This window comes from Hemitrygon akajei, chromosome 21 (genome assembly GCF_048418815.1).
Source record: "Hemitrygon akajei chromosome 21, sHemAka1.3, whole genome shotgun sequence".
NCBI lineage: Eukaryota > Metazoa > Chordata > Chondrichthyes > Myliobatiformes > Dasyatidae > Hemitrygon > Hemitrygon akajei.
This window is the reverse complement of record NC_133144.1, coordinates 31,577,943-31,599,072: the sequence shown is the minus strand read 5'-3', so window position 1 is coordinate 31,599,072 and position 21,130 is coordinate 31,577,943. Positions and strand designations below refer to the sequence as shown.

General features: G+C 43.9%; 1 protein-coding gene across 2 annotated transcripts in view; it reads left to right on the top strand.

Moving 5' to 3' along the window:
- The window catches only part of LOC140714187 (tetraspanin-14-like), a 58,269-nt gene that overhangs the window by 13,739 nt on the left and 23,400 nt on the right, over window positions 1-21,130 (top strand). The window contains exons 2-5 of one of the 2 annotated variants that reach the window (XM_073025084.1): window positions 11,392-11,442; window positions 12,195-12,338; window positions 16,451-16,621; window positions 20,774-20,899. In XM_073025084.1, the coding sequence (XP_072881185.1) occupies window positions 11,392-11,442; window positions 12,195-12,338; window positions 16,451-16,621; window positions 20,774-20,899 (492 nt within the window). The remainder of the gene's footprint in view (window positions 1-11,391; window positions 11,443-12,194; window positions 12,339-16,450; window positions 16,622-20,773; window positions 20,900-21,130) is intronic. The other variant, XM_073025085.1, reaches the window with a different exon arrangement.

Sequence of the window (21,130 nt, the reverse complement as noted above, 5' to 3'; positions counted from 1 at the left end):
TGCTTCAGGCTCCTGTAACACCTCTCTGATGAAAGTAATGAGAAGAAGGTACATCCCAGATGGGGAGTGTCCTTAAAGACGCATGCCGTCCTCCTGAGGCACTGCCTCATGAAGATGTCCTCGAGGGTTGGGAAGGTTGTTTTCTGTGATAGAGCTGGCAATTGTTTAGCATTGATGCCTTTGTGAGTAGCTTTCCTTTGGATCTTCTCTCCTCTAACTGCCTGTTTACTATTGGCTGCTTAATTAGGTACACCTGTACACCTGATCGATAATGCAAAGATCTAATCAGCCAATCATGTGGTGACAACTCAGTGCATAAAAGCATGCAGACAGGATCAAATGGTTCAGTTGTTGTCCAGACCAAACATCATATTGGGGAAGAAATATGATCTATGTGACTTTGACCATGGAATGATTGTTGGTGCCAGGCAGGATGGTTTCCGTATCTCAGAAACTGCTGATCTCCTGGGATTTTCGCTCACAGTAGTCTCTAAAGTTTACAGAGAATGGTGCAAGGAAACAAAGACCATCCAGTGAGTGGCAGTTCTGTGTGTGGGTACTCCTTGTTAATGGGAGAGATCGGAGGAGAAAGGCCGGTCTGGTTCATGGTAACTGGAAGACAACAGTAACTCAAATAACCTACATTACAACAGCAGTGTGCAGAAGGGTATGTCTAAGTGTGCCACATGTCGAACCTTGAAGTGGGTGGGCTGCAGCAGCAGAAGACCTCCGACAGACACTCAGTGTATTCTCTGTTTCATGTTTTACTGTATTTGTGCACTCCTGGGCCTCCAATGGAGTCTGCCTTTAATCGACCTACCTTTAAACAACCCATTGGTTTAAACAACCAATGGAGAAATCCATAACCCATTAGGCTTCAGTCTAAGTGTGGTGTAGGCCCCTGTTAGTCTCGATAGACCATGGATTTGCACCTTGGAAAGTTTCCAGGGCGCAAGCCTGGGCAAGGTTTTTTTTAATGGAAGACCGGCAGTTGCCCAAGCTGCAAGTCTCCCCTCTCCACGCCACCAATGTTGCCCAAGGGAAGGGCGTTAGATTCAGTCTAAGTAGTCTTTCTTTTAAGCCATCATGAGATTCCTGAAGCTAATGGTTAAGGTAGACGGGCTGATTCTCTTAAAATTTCCTGCCACTTCTCAACCTGAGATGAGATGTTATTCAGGGATTGTGTCAGCAGATGAGTCAAGACTGGATTCATTACGATGAACAGCCTCAGTCTGAGCTGTTACAGTTGAGAAACATCAGCAGTGTTAGTAATGGTTATCAGTGACTGTGCAGGGGAAAATTTGCATCGTCTGGTGACTCAAGTGCTCAGTGGAGAAGCTATGAAAGAGGTGGATGATGGATCAGTATGACCAACTATTTTCAAATAACCCGAGGTAGAGGGATTGGATAGTATCAGCATGAATTGTAACCGTATTGAATTGTCATCCCTGATTCAGCTTCCCACACTCCCTGTTAAAGAGCAGCTGAGCATTTTAAATTCAGGTACGCTTACTGCACAACAGGCAGATGTGGAAGATGGACAGATTACAGCTGTGTGATGCCTATCCCCTGTCAACCACCCGCACCTGATCCAAGTCACAGAGTGGGTGTTACCCATTCAGAAGGGCCAGGAACCTGAGGGTCACCACATAACAATTACGAGGAACACAGGAGCAGTATCAGCCACGATACTTTACACTCCTCGGCTTTGTTTGAAGCCTCTATCTCCAGCAGTCGGGTGGTGTCTATCAATGCAAATTGGAGGATCATTTTGTCGAGCTCCTTTGGATGCTCGCCACAACCAGGATCTCCTCCTGGTGGCTTCCCATGTCAACTCCACTTCCCATTCCCACTCTTAACATGTCTGTCCACAGCCTCCTCTACTGCCACGATGAAACCAAACACAGTTTGGAGGTGCAGCACCTGTGTAGCCTCCAGCCTGATTGGCATGAACACCAATTTCTAAAACTTCTGGTAATCACTCCCCTCGGTGCCCTCTCCCTTTTATTTTCCCTCATTCTGGTGGCCCTCTCACTCCTTCACTTCTCTTGACCTGCCCATCACCTCCCTCTGGTTCCCCACCTCCTTCCCTTTATTCCATGGTCCACTGTCCTCTGCTATCAGATTCCTTCTTCTTCAGCACTTTGCCTCTTCCACCTATCCCCTCCCAGCTTCATACTTCATCCCCCTCACTTACCACCTGCCAGTTTGAACTCCTTCCCCTCACCACCTTATTCTGTCTTCTTCCCCTTTCCTTTCTAGTCTTGATGAAGAGTCTAGCCCAAAGCTTCAACTGTTCATTCCCCTTCATAGATGCTGCCGGACTTACTGAGTTCCTCCAGCATTTTGTGTGTGTTGACCCTATCTTGTGTTTACTCTATGAAGGGATCCCAACCAACGGATCTACAAGTGTCCCCAATGTCAGACTAGGTTGGCTCCTTTCCTGGAACCTTGTTTTCATATTCTCCACCACTATGCTCTACATCATCCTGAACAAAGTGACCACAACAGTGGCTAATGCGGAAACTATTAAACCTGCAATGACTCCCCAGAACTAAAGTCATCCCACACCTAGTTGCTTAGCCGCAGGACATGGATTATATCTGTGTTTGAACTTATTGGGAGTTAGCTCCAAGAAACTGTCAACTCGTCCACTGCAAATGGCACAAAACCCGCTAAAATGTGACCCGATATGCAACATCACACTCTGTCAGTGATGCACACTGGTGGACCCCCCTCCATATCTCAGGAACCAGACCGCGGCAAGACTCCAGAACTCACCACGTCCTGTGGTGCACCAGCTAAGCCTTTGGTCAACTGAGGACCAACATCTAATGCAAAACTGAATGTCTACCAGAAGAGCAGAGATAATCTCTGCTCTCTTACGTGTTTGAGGAACTTGGACTACAAGGAGCCACTTCAAGGTGCTGGAAATATCCCACCAATATCTCTGCAAAGTCCCCGAGTCACTGGAAGGACAAGCAAACCGATGTTGATTTTTCTCTCCTGGGCCCTGTCAAGCAGGCCATATTGCTTGCTTGTCCTCTCCCAGATTCCTGGAGCAAACAAGTTCTGTGTCAGGAGGAAGTGTCCTGGCAAACAGGAATTCCTGCATCTTCTCTAAACCTACTTCAGTAAGTGGAAGATTTCGATAAACCTTGGGCTCGTGTCTGCTCAAAGCCAATAAGAACATTTAAGATAGTGTTGGGAACCTCAGGTCTGTGCATCAGGAGTACACAGAAACCGTGGGCAGAAGAAAGGTGGCACCACCTCACAAATCAACCACCCAGCCACACCCTTTGGGCATCTCTTGCCCACTGCTCCCCACTAAGCTGTGTGGGTGCACAGCCGCACTGTAGCAGAAATGCTCCCACCCACGTAGCCTTTGTTGCTATGCAGCTGGAATTATATGATGTCTTATTATAGTACTGCGCAGCTTTCAGGCCATGTAAAAATTTCCTGCTCAGAGCAATGGTTGCTCCAGGCAGCTGTAAAAAAAGAGAGAGAGAGAACTTGCTCCTGGCCCAGCTGGAGAAGAGGCTGCAGTTGCTACCCCGCCTCATCAGTCACCTCAGAACCTGTGAGCCAGAGTAGGAGCACCTCATCCTCAGTTTTTACGATCCAATGAAGAGAAATCCTTCCAATTTTCCATCTCAAAGATTCTTCATATTTTTGTTTGCCTCATTGTCTCCCATCTATTGCAGAACAGACCTCTCTAGTCTTTCCTCAGTAGAATAGTGGAATCCTCTGAGCCTTCTCCAGTGTAATCACTCTGCTCTGTGATGGCATTATGGTTGATGCAATTTGAAGCAGCATTCCAGCGTGCCTCTTTCCTAACAGCTCAAACACTCCCCCCTCTCCCTGGGGACTAGAGATTCACCCTGCACCGAGGCAGGAGCTCCTGGAGGTTTGGATCCCACAGCATGTGGAAACTATGAATGGTTTGTTTATTGGACTTTATATCTTACCGGATGCATGTGCTAACAGGAAGGGAAGGTCACTATTCTAATCCCTAACGTTCAGGAAATCAACAGCAACAGGACACATGACGACAAAATAATTCAGATGTTTGAGAATAAGGAGATGAAAGTGTTTGAGCTAATGCACATTGTGTACAAAGAAAAGGCTTGCAACTATATGGTGCCTTTCATGATCTTAAGACGTGCTGGTGTTTTAAACCCAATGAAGATTGTGGTCACAGTTGGAAGAAGTATGGGGCTAGATTTGCAGACACGATCCCTGCAACAACACTGATAGTTCTGATTCATTTCTGATTTCTTACTGTCTGCACAATCTATTTAACCTGTCCATCTGTGCTAGCTCTCAGGAGCAATTCAATCTGCCCTATCCCCTGCTCCATTTATTTTCCTCAAGAGGTGTAGAAATTTCATAGAGTATTCGCAAGGGTGCCTCTTATTTTCACTCTGACTTGAATTTTTGCTCCTGAATTTACTCATTTCTGGCAATGTTTCAGTCATTATTTCGTTGCAGGCCTGATTTCTGAGCAGTAAGACCATGTTAACGCTCGCTTCCTGTCGACAAATCAAAGTAATGGCTTCTTGCTCCTGCTCCCCTACAGTTACCTCAGCATCACTTTTCTGCACTAACCCCACAACAGTTGATTCCCTAAATGAGTGAAAACTAATCACTGAATCATTGGCTTCAACGTATTCAGTGGCCAAACATAGACTTTGGGTTTTAGGTGGAGAATTTCAAAGATTCACCCTCCCCAACCCTCAGCGGAAGAATTGGTTCATTATTGTCAAGTGTTCCAAGCTATAGTGACAAATTGTGTTGAATACTGTCCATACAGATCAACAGTATATCAAAGTTATACATGAAAAATAATAACAGAATGCAGAATAAAGGGTTACTGATGAGCAATAAGGTACAAGGCCACACGAGGTAGATTGTGAGGTCAAGTTTCTGTCTTATTGTACCAGATGGGCTAACAGTGGGATAGAAGATGTCCTTGAGCCTGGTGCTATGTGCTTTCAGATTTTTTTATCTTCTGCCCAATGGGAAGGGGGAGAAGAGGTGAAGGTGAAATTTCTTCTTTTCTCAATGCTTCCATTTTCAGATGATTGGTCATCCAGTCAAGAAGGGAAACTTCATCCCTGCATCTAGCCAGTCGAGTGATGTAACAATTTTATGCAGTTTTAGTGAGATCCTTTCATTCTTTTAACCTTGAGAGAGACCAAGTCTGCCACTATCCCAAGGATGGGCCTCTTTAAGAAAGTGGTGATTGGCCAGGGAACGGGGAAATTTGAGTGGTGGTGGTGAGGTAGAAGGTAGAGAGGTAAAAATGCCAACATTTTCCTGTGGACTGTACAGGAGGAGCTCAGCTCTTGTTCGGAGATTTTGATAAATAAAGTATCAGTGAGAGAAGGGTACACATGTATCTCAGTAAGAGAAGAGCAAGAGAAAGGAATAGAGGAAGGTAGCTCATGCACGTTCAAAGTTCAAAGTAAATTCATTATCAAAGTACATATAGGACTTCATATAAAACCCTGAGAATCATTTTCTTGTGGGCATACTCAGTAAATCCAGAGAATTATAACCATAACAGAATCAATGAAAAACCGTACCAACTTGAGCGCTCAAGCAGCGTGCAAGTACAACAAACTGTGCAAATACAGAAGAAAGAAATAGTAATAATAAATAAATAAGCAATAGCTATTGAGGACTTGAGACAAAGAGTCTTGGAAGTGAGTCCATTGGTCATGGGAACATTTGAATGATGGGTCAAATGAAGTTGAGTGAAGTTATCCCCGCTGGTTCAAGAGCCTGATGGTTGAGGCTTAGTTACTGTTCCTGAACCTTGTGGTGTGAGTCCTGAAGCTCCTGTACCTTCTTCCTGAAAGCAGTAGTGAGAAGGGAGCATGTCCTGTGTGGTGGGTGGGGGGGTGGGAAATGATGCGAGGGTCATTTGAGCCCAGTATCACCCACAGCAAAGGTTCTCAGAGCAAATGATACATTGAGCAGCACATGTGGAAAGCAGCTTCAGCAATGAGCTTGATCCAAAATGTATGCGACCAGACTTCATTACCCTACACATTTTCAAAGTCCTCTGCACCAAGATGTACACACTCCCCATCTGAATGGTCTGTGTGATCCACCTGGGTATGTGATTGTAACTCTTCAGGGAGCCACACTGACAAGGGCTTGTTACTTGGGTCTCCCATAAAATGATCACTGGCTGAGCCCTTTAGACACTTGGCAAATCGGTGTTCTGTATATGTGCGATGTTATGTTGAAGTTGTATAAGATATTGGCAAGGCCTAATTTGGAGTATCGTGTGCAGTTTTGGTCACCTACCTCAGGAAAGGTGTACATAAGATTGAAAGTATAGAGAAAATTTACAAGGATGTTGCCAGGACTGAAGAACCCGAGTTATATGGAAGAATTGAATTGTTGATGATTTCTTTCCTTGGAATATAGAAGATTGAGGGGAGATTTGATAGAGGTATACACAATTATGAGAGGTATAGATAGGGTTAAATGCAAGCAGGCTTATCCCAGACTTTTATAGATTCTGACTCTATATGATCTAGTCTATTCACATCCAAAAGGAGAGAGAACTTCAACCCAATGTCAAACCCAATGCCCCGTCATTCCTATTCACAGCTTCTACTCTTGTGCAAGCTGATTTATGAATATTCCTGTGCCCTCATAGTCTGCTGTCTTTGTAGAGCACTTCTTGATTCGATGCTTTGCCAAACTGCACACATGGGACTTTGGCCTGTCTGTGTAACTGAAGTAACCTTGAGCCATGAATCTGTCTCTCTGTGGAACATTTCCAAAGCCAACATCTCCAGGACCCTGTGAAAGTGAACAGACACATTAGGTTAAAGCTTTGGTCAGACAGTGGGTGAACAAATGAGAGGATCTCTCGGTTTACACAAACAGATACATTCCAATGAGAAGAGAATTTCTGAGGGGACAAACAATATGAAAGAGAGTATCAGATCAAAAAAAAGTCTAATCATCAGCCTCTGGCTAGAACAAGTCTTGATAATCACTCTCAGCCACTGATGCATCTTTTGAAGAAGCAAGGGTTTGAAGTGTGATCAAAATGAATCATTGGTGGTTAACTGCCCTAACCACCCAACAATGTCACTTCCCCAAAATGGCAGCACTGCCTTTTTCCAGAGAACTAACATGCAAGACCCCGGCTGTCTCAGATGGGTTCCAATCTATGGAGTTTCCAACACCATATGTATCAAAACATGGAAAAGATTCTGGGAATATTTTTATTTTTTTAAAATTTAGCCAATATTGACAAGAAAGGTGGGGATTCTGGATTTGGCTTCAGGGAAATTTGGGAAGTGAAAGGAACATTATCTGTAAGAATGACAGTGGTTCTACTCCGTTCAACATAGTTGTCAGTAAGGCCATGTTTAGTAGACTGAAGAAATGGATTGGATTCTTCCCCTCAGCCATCAGATTTCTGAATGGACAAGGAACAAACCCATGAACACTACCTCACTATTTTTGCTCTCTTTTTGCACTTTTTATTGTAATTTATAGTTTTTACGTGTTGCACAGTACTGTTGCTGCAAAACAACATATGTCATTGATATGAAATCTGATTCTGATACTAGTGGACTGTTCAGTAGTCTTACAACAGCAGGATAAAAGCTGTCCCTGACCCTGGTGGTATATATTTTCAGGCTTTTGTATCTTCAGGCCAGTGTAAGAGGGAAGAAGAAAGAATATCCAGGGTGGGGAGGGGATCTTTGATTATGCTAACTGTTTTCCTAAGAATGAGACGTACAGACAGAATGCTGACCTACAGCCCTCTGGGTGGCAAGATTAACAAAGGGGTGAATAAGCCTAAAGGTGGGATGACTAAAAGAGGGACACTAAGCTTTGTAAAGAAAATAGCTCAGAAGAGGAATTAATTTTACTGATACGATTACTTGAGCTGTAAAAGATGTTGCTGAGGCAGCATTTGGAATATTGTGTTCAGTTTTGGTCACCCTGTTATAGGAAAGATACTGTTAAGCTGGAAAGGGTGCAAAGGAGATTTATGAGGGACTGAGCATGGAGAGTTTGTGCAGATTGGGACAGTTTTCACTGGAGTGTAGGGGAAAGAGGGATGATGTTGTGGAGGAGTATAAAATTATGAGGGACATGCTTACAGTCTTTTTTTTCCAGGATTGGGGAATCATGAACCAGAGGTCATAGGTTTAGGTTGAAAGGGGGGAGGTTTAATAGGAGCCTAAGGGTTAACTTTTTCACTCAGAGAATGGCCAGTATATGGAATGAGCTGCTGGAGGAAGTTGTAGAGACAAGTAAGATAACAACAGTTAAAAGGAACTCGGACAGGTACATGGATAGGAGAGGCTCAGAGGGATATGAGCCAAATGCAGGCAAAAGGGACTAACTCAGATGGGATGGATTAGTTGTGCTGAAAGACCTACTTTTGTGCTCTATGACTCTAATTGGGGCAAGAAAAACTAAAATCACTTGATTGAAGACTGCATTCAGACATAATGGCACAAGTGAAAATAGATGACTACAATCCAATAACCAATATAGAGACATGACTATTGTTGCCGGGGTGTCATGGTGGCATGGCACTTAGCACAATGCTATTACAGCTTGGTGTGCCAGAGTTCAGAGTTCAATCCAGCATCCTCTGTAACGAGTCTATGTTCTCCCCATGGAATGCATGGATTTTCTCTGGGTGCTTCGGTTTCCTCACACAGTCCACTGACGTACCAGTTAGTAGGTTAATTGGCCATTGTAAATTGTCCCATGATTAGTTTAGGGTTAATCGGGGGTTGCTGGCTGGCATAGTTCGAAGAGTCTATTCTGCGCTGTATCTCCGAACAAAAACGTAAATGTTTGCAAAGTGATCGTGTTCCTGGATGCTTTACTTTTAGAAAAATAGAAACATAATAGAACAGGAAGTTAAGTAGTACTCATTACTGAACATAGGTAGACTGGAATTGAGGGATATCGTTTTAGTCCTTGAAACAATTCACACACAGTATATAGTCAGGAAGGCAAATTGCACATCAGCCTTTCTTTGGAGTTTAAAAACAGGGAAGTTTTGTTACAATTGGAGTGTTGGTGAGGCCACACCTGGACACTGCACACAGTTTTGCCCCTTCATGGGCCAAGAATGGAAGTATTAACACTGGAGACAGTCTAAAGGAGATGCCAGACAGTTACCAGGGAATTGGGGATCTGGCACAGAAGAAGAATTGAGGCCTGGGGTAAGATCAGCCATGATTATTTTGAACAGTATTGTGGTCTTGAGTAAACGTTCTACTGCTCCTATACTACCGTGGTGATTTAAAGATTTAGTGCTGTGCAATGGGTTAATTGATTTTAAGAGGCTATTAGAGTTATTGGAATGTAATTAAATGTTACGAAGATTGGAAATTAGTTCAATCCAAGAGTAGGGAATGAATGAAGTGTGCTTTGAAGGTATGAAACATGAGATGAATTTAGAAAATAGGAATTTATGCTGACAGGCATGATATTATTAACGTATTAGGTACAAATATATCTCATCCAGGATCAAAATTGCCACAGGAAAGAGGGCCTGACTGTGGCTAACAAAGGAAACTAAACATGAGATTAGAGGAACAGAAATGGTTCCCTGTGTTCCAAGAGGAACAGTAAGTTTGAGGCCTGGGGAAACCTCAGCATTCAGGAGAGGAGTGGCTAGAAATTGATGGAACAAAATGAGGTAGAGAAGGTAACCACCTCAGGTGAGTTGTTACTGTAGAGAAATCTCCAGGCTGGGATGGACTGTGTAACTGGGGAGATACCAAACAGGAAGGGGAAGGATTTGGCAAATCTGTCCACACATAGAGCAGGCCACAGTCCCTGGCGATGGCTGCACTCATCGCGAGCAGCCACATCTTCGCCTGACACCAGCTCTTGTGGCCCAAGCGGCTCTCTGGGCGCTGAGCTGCCAGCTGATGAGATCACTTTAACCATTTCACTGCCGTGAGAGTGAATCCAGTGCAGGGAGCAGCCTTCAACCAGGTGATCAGATCGGCAATGGAGAGGCAGAATTTGCGGCCAATTTTGCAGTCGGTGGTCCTAAAATACAGTACAGTGCTCATGTTAGAGCTGTACAAGATTTTTACATTGTGAACAACCAGTTGTAGCACTGACCTCCTCTGCTCAGAAACAGATTTATTATCACTGACAAGTTTGTCGTTTTGTGATTAGCAGGTACAGTGCAAGACATTAAAAATTACCATAACAATAGATAAATATTGCATGAGGAATAGCAAGTTAGTGTTCATGGACCATTCAGTAATCTGATGATAGAGGGGAAGGAGCTGTTCCTAAGCATTGAGTGTGGGTCTTCAGGCTTCTGTAACTCCTCTGATGGTAGCAATAGGAAAAGGGTATGTCCTGGATGCTTAATGATTGATTCCACCTTCTTAAAGCGTTGCCTCTTGAAGACATTCTTGATGGTGGGGATGGTTGTGTCCATGATACCGCAGATCTGGCTGAGACTTGCAATCTTAAACACACAAGGAGCACAAAGTGAGATGGTAGGAAACAAGGCTATGAAAGAAAGATATGGGGAAATGCAGAGGAACGTTGGGGCCTTTGGTCTTACCAATGACAGGACTGGTCAATAAAGTGATTCAAGGGCCACAATGGTGGTGAAGAATGTCTGGAGAGGAGCTTGTACTGAGGCTGAGCTCAGTTGCCTACAGCTCCGGTTCAGTGGAAATTTATACCAAAGGCCGGGGATTTTAGTGATAGGGAGGTAGGGTAGATGGTGAGAGATGTTGAGTGTTTATATTCAGATGGCGTTGGTTTAAAGTGAAGGGTGCGATATCTAGAGAGGAGACTGAGGAAGAATATTTCATCCAGCGGGGGAGGGGGGATGGCTGAAGTCTGGCACTCTGTGCGAGGAGATAGTGGGGGCAAGGACGCACACTGCGGTTGAGTGCAACGGTATTCAGATGAGCTCCTGGAATCCCAAGGCACAGAAAGTTGCAGGCCAGGTTTGGATAAAATAATGGAAACTGGAATGGTGTGTGATGGTTAGCAGAGACATGATGGGTGAAAGGTCTACTCCTGCACTGTGTGAATCCAAAGCCCTTCATCTCTGAGGCCAAAAATGTGTTGGATTAATAGCTTGAACAAGGCACTTTGTGCATTTGGGCTCACCTGTGTACGCTCCATCCGGGCCCCTGCTCCCTTTCGCTCTCAAATCTGACACTCCCTTCCTACTTATCCATTTGTCCAGCCCTCCCTTGCCTGTAAGAACCTCGGTCCTTTCCTCTGGTAGTGTGTTCTGCATTTTAAGGACCCAGCAGATGTGAAACTAAGTGAAAACTGTGTTTATGCCTGGGGTTTCTTTTCGTTGGCTGCCTTTACAATCTTGTTCTTCCTCTCTTGCAGTTGACGGGTGCTGGGCTGCTTGCAATCACTTTCTGGGCCTGGAATGAAAAGGTAAGCGTCCTGCTGGATTACTGCTCCCAGCTCCCTTGGCACTGAGGTTGAAAGGGATTGCTGCCAACACAGCAGCTGCCACAGAATCTGCTGGGGTGGGGGAGGTGTCAGAGTTCGGGTTTCAGGCGGATGAACATTCTCCAGAATTTGGGGTGAATCCTGGACATTTACAACACTTTATGGGGGTTGTTGGGCATGGATAGGGGGTCTTCACAGTTTGTAAACACCCCCAATCTCGTGATATTAAAGGATAAATGTGCTGCACTTTTAGTGAAGTGGTCAAGCACCTTCTTTACACTCCCTCAGTTCATTTCCATTTCTTGTGTGGCTGTTCTTCTCACCAAAGGGAGAAACCTCCTAAACAAAGTTAGCAACCTTTGCAGGAAATCCCTTGCTCCAGTTTGAGTGGATTTCAGAACTCCCCACTTCATCCCAACCCTTCAGACCCCAGTCCATTGTCCTTCTGCTACAGCTGTGATGAACGGAGGAGATGAATGTTCACATTCAATGGGAACTTGTTTGGGTTGAATTACCCTACATCTAGGATTGATTAACTCGCAGTGTAAATATTTACTGTAATGAATGATTCCTTAGGGCCAGAAGCGTCTCAGTCAGTGAGGATCCTGTAGTGAGTGAAGGGTGTGAGTGGGGAGATGCCGGAGTAGTCTGGATGATGGACTGTTCAGCTTTGGTGTGAGCTCTGACTCACATGAGACTGGCTTGTGGCTGATGCTTTTCTCTTCCACTCACAGGGAGTTTTAAACATCCAGTCTATCACTGAGCTGAATGGGTTTGATCCGGTTTGGTTAATCCTGGTGGTTGGCTTTGTGACCTTCATTCTGGGATTTGCGGGATGCATCGGAGCCCTGCGCGAGAACATCTGCCTCCTAAAGTTTGTGAGTGTTTGCACCCGTGGTTTCAACAAAGATCTGTCAACCTTTTGCAACCTTGAACTTGTTGACTTATCGCCACGGCCCTGATCTTGCTGTGGTGCTGTATGGGATTCCAGTTTTAATTAATGCCTCTGCACGTGCTCTATCCTGCCACACTTCTGTCTCTGTCCCTGGGTGAAAACTGCCTGGATGATGTATTGGCATTTGAGGGTCAGAGCAGAACAAATGAAGACTTTACTGGGCTGGGTTGTTTTAGTGCAGATAGATACTTTACTCATCACAAAGGAAATTATGGTGTCACAGTGGCATTACAAATGCATAGATATACAATATTAGAAGAAAAGTAAGAAAGAATAAAAAAATAAGTTATCTCAGTTGAACAGGAGGGGGTCGTCACTTCCCCGGCTATAGGTGGACTCATTATAGAGCCTGAGGGCCAAGGTTAAGAGTGACCTCAGAGCACTATTTGGAGCAGCAGGGATCAAGGGCTGCTGCAGAACAATGAGAATCAAGCTCAGGAAAGGGAGCCAACATAAATAGAAAATGCTAGAAGTACTCAGCAGGTCAGCTAACATCTGTAGAGGCAGAAACAGGAAGTGTTTCGCATCGTGATCCCTCATCATGTCTCCAATTATTTTCTGTTTAATTTCAAACTTCCAGTTTCTGATGTTTTTATTTTTGCTGTTTCATTCCTGGTGGCTGTTTCCTGGGTTGTGGCAAGGGAAGGGTGGTGTGTTTGGTTTTGGAAGCAGCCAGCGGTGGGGCAATCGGGAGTGGGCGGTGCTGCAAAAGGGGCAGAAATTATCGGCCACAGACCAAGAAAACAGATTTGGGAGGTGTTTCATCAAATGGGAATTGGGAAGTGGAACTTGTCACAGAATATAGATTCAGCAAATAGTTGAGAAAGTTGTGCATTGATCTTCACAGTGCAGCACTTGCTGTAGATGCAGGAAAGATTCACCAGACTGGTTCCTGGAACACCTGGAGAGTCATGCGGAGGGATTGAGTCATAAGTGTCTATATTCTGAAGAAATGAGATGATATCATGGAAAAATACACTATTGGAGAGGGCTCAACAGCATAAAAGCAGAGCTGAGGAGTCTAGAGTCGGGGCTCAGTATCTTTCAATGAGGAAGTGACCAGTTCGCACTGAAAGGAGGAGTACCTTGGAGGTTCAGCCACTCTCTCCAAACAGATCGATACATTTCTGGATATCAAAGGAATCAAGAGGCTTGGAAGGTCAGGCAAGATCTTGATGAAGAATGAGAGACCACTTCTGTTCTCCCTTATGCTTTAAGCTTAGTGGTGTTTTCCTCGGCTTCATCCAATCACTGAATAACATAGCGAAAATAAAAGCACTTTCCCTCTGGGCTGACTCTCGGTTGTTTGAATGATCCTCTTGCTGACTCTTGAGGTGTTATGAGGTGTTCGTGAAATTTGGGATTACCCGATGGAAGTTTTTTGGGGTGGATGGTTCCAGATCTAATGCAACTTGATAACCCCACTGCATGATAGCTCGTTAAGAGTGGTGAGGAACCAGTCTGTCTGTGGACTCTGGTGCAAATTACCACCACTGAGACATGTTAAGTATGTAGCTGAGATGCACAACACAGCAACAGACCATTCAGTCAAAGCAACCTGGACTGCTCTTCACAGATTTCATTTGAGCAGAAACCTACTGAGCCTTTGGAGTTTAAGTCTGGATTTGATTTTGTAGATTGGGAAATGTGTTCAGGAAAGTTTCCTTAATCAGTACATAAAACTAGAGAGAGTGCAATACTAGATCTCCTGTTGGGGAATGAGACAGGGCGGGTGACAGAAGTTTGTGTAGTGGAGCACTTTTCAATTAGTGATCATAATGTTTCAATGTAATTATGGAAAAGGATAAATCTGGTCCATGGGTTGATATTCTAAATTGGAGAAAAACCAATTTTGATGGTATCAGAATGAATCTGGCAAGTGTGAATTGGATTGGGACTGGCTATTTTCTGGCAAAGATGTACTTGGTTAGTGGGAGACCTTCAAAAGTAAAATTTTGAGAGTACAGAGAGTATAAGTTCCTGTCATTATAAAAGGCAAGGATAACAGGTTTATAGAACATTGGTTTTCAAGAGATATTGAGGCCTTCATTAATAAAAAGAAGGAGGTGCTTAGTGGGTATAGACAGGCAGGAAGAAATAAGGTACTTGAGGAGCAAAAGAAATGCAAGAGAACACTTAAGAATGAAATCTTAAGGAGGATTAAAGAAGATATGAGTTTGCTCCAGCAGGCAAGGTGAAAGAGAATCCCAAGAGTTTCTACAAATATATTAGGAACGAAAGGGTAGCAAAAGATAAACTGGTCCTCTGGAAGAACAGAGTGGTGATCTATTTGGATAGAAAGGGACTGATTGGGGATAGTCAAAATGGCTTTATGTGTGGTAAGTTGTGCCTAACCAATCTTATAGAGTTTTTCAAAGAAGTCACCAGTAAACTTGATGAAGGCAAGGCAGTGGATGTTGTCTACATGAACTTTAGCAAGGCCTTTGACAAGGTCGCACAGGGGAGGTTGATCAGTCACTTGGCATTCAAGAGAGATAGCAAATTGGATTAGACATTGGCTTTGCGGAAGAAGCCAGAGATCGGTTGTAGGTGGTTGCCTATCTGACTGGAGGCCTGTGCTGCAGGGATTAGTGCTGAGCCTGTTGTTGTTTGTCAACTATTTCAATGATCTGGATGATAATGTGGTAAACTGGATCAGCAAATTTGTGGATGGCACCAAGATCGGGAGCTGTAGTGGACAGCAAGGAAGACTTTCAAACCTTGCAAGATCTGGACCAGCAGGAAAAATGGGCTGAAAAATGCCGGAAGGAATTTAATGTAGACAAGTGTGAAGTGGTGCAGTCAGGGAGGACCAACCAGAGTAGGTTTTACATGGTGAGTGGCAGGGTACTGAGAGTGCAGTGAAACATTGGGATCTGGGAATACAGGCCTATAATTCCTTGAAAATAGCATCACAGATAGATAGGGTCGTAAAGAATGCTTTTGGCATGTTGGCTTTCATAAATCAAAGTACTGAGTACAGGAGTTGGGATGTTATGTTGAAATTGTGTAAGATGCTGTGGCTTAACTTGGAGTATTATGTGCAGTTTTGGTCGTTCACCTACAGGAAAGATGTAAGTAAGTTTTAGAGTGCTGAGAAAATTTACAAAGATGCTGCCAGGATTTGAGGACCTGAGATGTAGGGAGAGGTTGAATAGGTTAGGTCTTTACTCCCTAGAACATAGAAGACTGAGGGGAGATTTGATAGACATACAAAATTATGATGGGAGGTATAGATAGGGTAAATATAAACAGGCTTTTTCTACTGAGATTGGGTGAGACTAGAATTAGAGGTCATGGGTTAAAGGGGGAAAGGTGAAATATTTAAAGGGAACATAAGAGGGAGTTTGTCCTCTAAGACTGTGGAATGAGCTGCAGAGGAAGTGGTGGGTGTTGTGTTGATTTCAACATTTAAGTGAAATTTGGATAGGTATGTTGATGGGAGAGACATGGAGGGCCATGATGTCATGCAAATCGATGGGACAAGACAGATTAATGGTTTGACACAGACTAGATGGGTTTAAGGGCCTGTTTCTGCACTGTAGTATTGTATGACTCTGACTCCGGAGATCATCATGAGCTATGCCTATAAAATTGTGGTTTTTATCTGCTCCCTTATCCTACAGTGTTCCGCCGGGGGCCCTTGGAATTAAACCAACTTGTTTGTCCAGAGCAACAGGAATTTAATTTGAATGAAGATGTGTGTATTTTTATGGAAACATGATAAGGAGCAAGGCTTCAAATTTCATCTCTGTCATTGTTAGTGTAAATGTGAATGCAATCTAGGAAAATTCTCCAACATCAGTGGAAGGAGCGAGCAAAGGCTGGTTGAGTTGAACAGTTCAGCGTTTGGTTACTTGCAAGAGTGTGTGAGCCAAAGGCATGAGAAGATGAGGAAGCTTCATGTGTCTGAGACAAGAGACTAAAGATAATTAATTTATTGATAGGATGGAGAGGAATAAAATTTGCAGTGAGCAGCTGATTGTTCTCTGGAACTGGTTCTAACTGGGCCCATTCTGGGGATTGTGTTTGCAGTTCTCATTTATCATTGGAGCGATCTTCACTTTGGAGCTGGTGGCTGGAATCCTTGCCTTCGTGTTTCAAAACTGGGTGAAGGTGCAGGTGCAGGAGTTTGTCCAAAACAATATTGGAGTGTACCGCGACGACATAGATCTGCAGAACCTCATCGATGCAGTTCAGAAATACGTATGTACTGTATTCTTCTTTCATTCCTGGCTGAGGAAGACACCTTGGTCGGCATGGTTGAGTTGGGCTGAAGGTCCCATTTCCGTGCTGTATCATTCTACAGCTCTCGAGGACAATTTGTTTATTTGCATTCCTGCACCTGCATGTCCCATTTTACTGGTGTGAACACACCAAGGAATCTTTGAATAAAGATACTGCTATCTAATCTCTCACCGTATAATTTTGCTTTTATCTTTTGTGAACTAAAATAAATTAACTGAGGATAGTATATCTGGCATTTGTAGAGAATCTTATGTAAAGTACAGCATGAAACAGGCCCTTCATCCCAACGTGTCTGTGCTGACCAAGGTGAAAGTCCCGTTTGCCTTTGTTTGGAACCGTTCCCTCTAAACCTTTTTCATCTATGTACCTATCTAAATGTCCTTTAAATGTCGTAATTGTATCACCTCTCACCACTTCTTCTGTCAGGTCATTCCATGTTTTTATCACTGTGTGAAGAATTTTCCCCTCGTCCTTTATAAATCTTTCTCCTCTTATCTTGAATCTTTACCATCTAATTTGAGACTCCTCTACTCTGGAGAAAGAAGCTGTTACCATGCACCCTATCTATAGCCTTCATGATTTAATAAACCAATATAAGGTCACCCCTCAATCTCCCATGCCACAGAGAACACAATCCCAGTTTATCCAGTTTCTCGTTATAGCTCAATCCCTCCTATCCTGGCAATGACCTTGTGAATCTTTTTTGCAGCCTCTCGATTCAGTGACGTCCTTCCTGTAGCTGGGTGACTAGAACTACTCACAATACTCCAAATGTGATTTAATCTATGTTTTTGATGAAGGCAAGCATTCTAAACATTTTCCTCACTGCCCCTCCTACCTGCATTGCCGCTTTATGAAAAGTATGCTCCAGTACGCTACAGAGGTGTTGTAGGTCTCTCTGTTCTATAACACTCTCCTGGGCTCTACCATTTGCTGTATATGCTGCTCTGGTTTAATTTTCCAAAATACTTTACTTCTCACTTAACCAGAATTAAGTTCCTTCTGCTATTCCTTTTCCCACTTTCTCAGTTGATCTAGATCCTTAAGACAACTTTCTTATTCTCCACTCTACTACTAGTTTTGGTGTCAATCTCAAATGTACTAACCATGCCACCTTAATTATCATCTATATCCTTAAAATATATATATATGACAAACCCTATGGGACTTAGAACGGATCCCTGTGGTACACCACTGGCCATGGGCCTCTAGTGTGAATAACTGCTCTTCATTGACACCCTCTGACTTAATCCACCAAGCAAATTTTGTATCCAGTTGACCAGCTCACCCGCATCCTATGTGATCTGAACTTCCAGGCCTGTCTACTATGGGGGGATCTTTTAAAAGGCACTTTAAAAGTCCATGTAGACATCATCTCCTGCCCTGCCCTTGACATTCCTTTTGGTCTCCTCTTCTAAAATACTCTGTCAAGCCATGCTGACGATCTTTAATCAGTCCTTGCCTTTCTGAATGCAAATAAATACCAGAATCCTCTCCATTATGATTTCTATGATTTCTAACATTATGATGTTAGGCTCATTGACCTGGGATTCACTTGCTTGTCCTTGAGGCCCTTCTTAAATAAAGGGGCAGTACTAAACCCCCTCCAGTCTTCCGGAACCTGGCCTGCAGCTAACATCGATACAAAATCTCTCCAGCAATCTCCTTTCTTGTTTCCTGCAACTTCCTGGGAGACACCTGGTCAGGCCCTTGGGATTTATCCACCTTCATGCACATAAGCCAGAGGAAATCTGCAGATGCTCTTTTCCTAGATGCTGCCTGGCCTGGTGAGTTCCTCCAGCATTTTGTGTGTATTCTCGAGGCACACAAATACTCCTTTTTCATAATGTTGATATGTTCCAGGACGTTCCTGTTATTCTCACCAGTTATTATGACATTCTCCACAGTAAGAACAGATGATAAATATTCATTTAACACCTCACCCATACGCAGGCACCACACTTGTCATGAGGGGACCAACTATATCCCTAGTTATACTTTTCATTTCAATGTACTTGTAGGATCCCTTAGGATTATTCTTTACCTTTTCTTCCAAGATACCTTATAGAACATAGAAATCTTCAGCACATTACAGGCCCTTCAGCCCACAATGTTGTGCCGACCATGTAACCTACTCTAGAGACTGCCTAGAATTTCCCTACCGCATAGCCCTCTATTTTTCCAAGCTCCATGTACTAACTGTCTTTGGACAGTGAGAGGAAACTGGAGCACTTGGAGGAAACCACACAGTCACGGGGAGAACGTACAAACTCCTTACAAGCAGCAGGGGGCATTGAGTCCGGGTCGCCTGTACTGTAAAGCATTGTGCTAACTACTGTGCTACCATACCACCCTTATGACTCCTCCTTGCCTTTTTAATTTGGCCCTGGGCACTGCTCTGAAAACCCCTTGCAGTGATGTCTTGGGACTGGGATGACTGACAACAAGAACCGTCTTCCTTTGTGCAAGGTTTGACTCTATCTCTGATGCCATCGTGTTCAGCTTCACCTCAATGTCTCACTCTCTCAAATGCTGCCTTCTTTTCAAAGGTAGCCAGTCTCACCTTACCAGCAAAATTCCAAACAATAACCAAAGCACTGATCAGGTCAGATCAAATGTTCACGTGGTTTCTTTAATTCCAGGTACTTAATGTTGTCAAACAACTCTTTGCATGAGATTTTATCAAAAGTTTTCTGAAAACACTTCCTCTATTTCCCTATTATTTATTTTACAGGTCACATCTTCAAAGAAGTTCTGTAAAATAGATAAGGGGAAACTGGTGGATGTGTTGGCCACAGATCATTTCCCTTTCAAAAATACATTTTGACTCTGCTTCCTCCCATCATCCTATTCAGTTATGACACCTTTCCTGTTGACATACCAGTCCATGGCCTCTCTGCTGCCGGTAATGAGGCCATGCTCCGGCTGGAGGAGCAACACCTTATATTCTGTCCGGCTAGCCACCAACCTGCTGGTATGAACATCGACTTCTTGAACTTCTGCTAATTGCCCCCCTTCACCATTCCCCATTCACATTTCCCTCTCTCACTTTATCTCCTTACCTGCCCATCACCTCCCTCTGGCGTTGTGGTGAACTACATATACCTGTCTGGACACGCCCTCTGCTGACTGCTCCTGTGGCTCCTCCCACAGACCCCTGTATAAAGGTGATTGGAGGCACTGCTCCTCCCTCAGTGTCCAGGATGTTGTGTGATGGTCTCTTGCTGCTGATGGTGCTTTCTTCCAGCTAATAAAAACCTATCTCGACTCACGTCTCCAAGAGTTATTGATGGTGCATCAGGCGTTCTTCCCCCTTCCTTTTCTTCCATGGCCTTCTGTCCTCTCCTGTCAGATCCCACCGCCCCCAGCCCTCTGTCTCTTTCACCAATCGACTTCCCAGCTCTTTGTTCATGACATCTTTCCTTATTGGTTCCAACATGTACCCTACCACAGATTTTAGGCTAAAAGACTGATGATTCCCTGTTTTCTCCCCCCACCCCCGCCACCCCCATTTTTCTTCAATATTAAGTCACATTTGCAGGATTGATTCCACAGCCTGTAGAGTTTTGGAAGCAGATAAACAGAGCATGAAGAGCATTGCTTTTATCTCTGGTGTGCAGATCATTGAGTTCCTTGGGATTTATTAACATTTTAGTCCCAATATCTCTTGTATTTTTTTACTAATTTGCCTCAGTTCCCTAGTGTTTCAGACCTCCTGTTCCCTCACCACCCCCCTCTCCAATGCCCTGCCTTCTCTGAACTCCTGTTACCAGTACTGTTTTTCAAAGCTGCATTTCAGTCATACCACAGTCGCATACTTCTTGCTCCACACCCTCATTTGTCATTGTTACTTCCAGAACTGCTTGACTTGAAGCACAAAAACAACTGAGCACTAGAGACCTCATCCTGTTTCCCAGTTTCTGTTTTTCCTGTGCCTTGCCAGTTCTCCCCAGTCTTATTCTCTAATTCCCGACAGTATCAGATCCTCATTCAGCTGAAGCTATGTGTCTTTTTGCTGACCTGATTTACTGCTCTGTTGCCTTCACCCATCCTGCCTGCCTTTCCTCTGGACCCTGTATGTTTCCCTAATGTAGTCACATTCCCTTTCAGATGCAGTGTTGTGGAGCTGCTAACCCTAACGACTGGGACAACAATGTTTACTTCAATTGTTCTCAGGAGAATCCCAGCCGGGAGCGATGTGGTGTTCCCTTTTCCTGCTGTATGCCGGACCCTGCAGTAAGTAGTGGGAACAGTTAACAGTCCTTGATATAACAATCAGATAGCAGACTCAAAGCGAAGGTAAGTTAGATTGGACAAGGGGACTACAGGGCATGTTTGACAACATGGAGAACATTATTCTTGTCAGAATGATTCCAGAGATTTTGAAAATAATAGTGGGTAGTGGAAATCATTCCAGTTAAAGGAGAGGCACAGAAATTACAAAAGAGGAGGTGCTTCCTGTCTTGA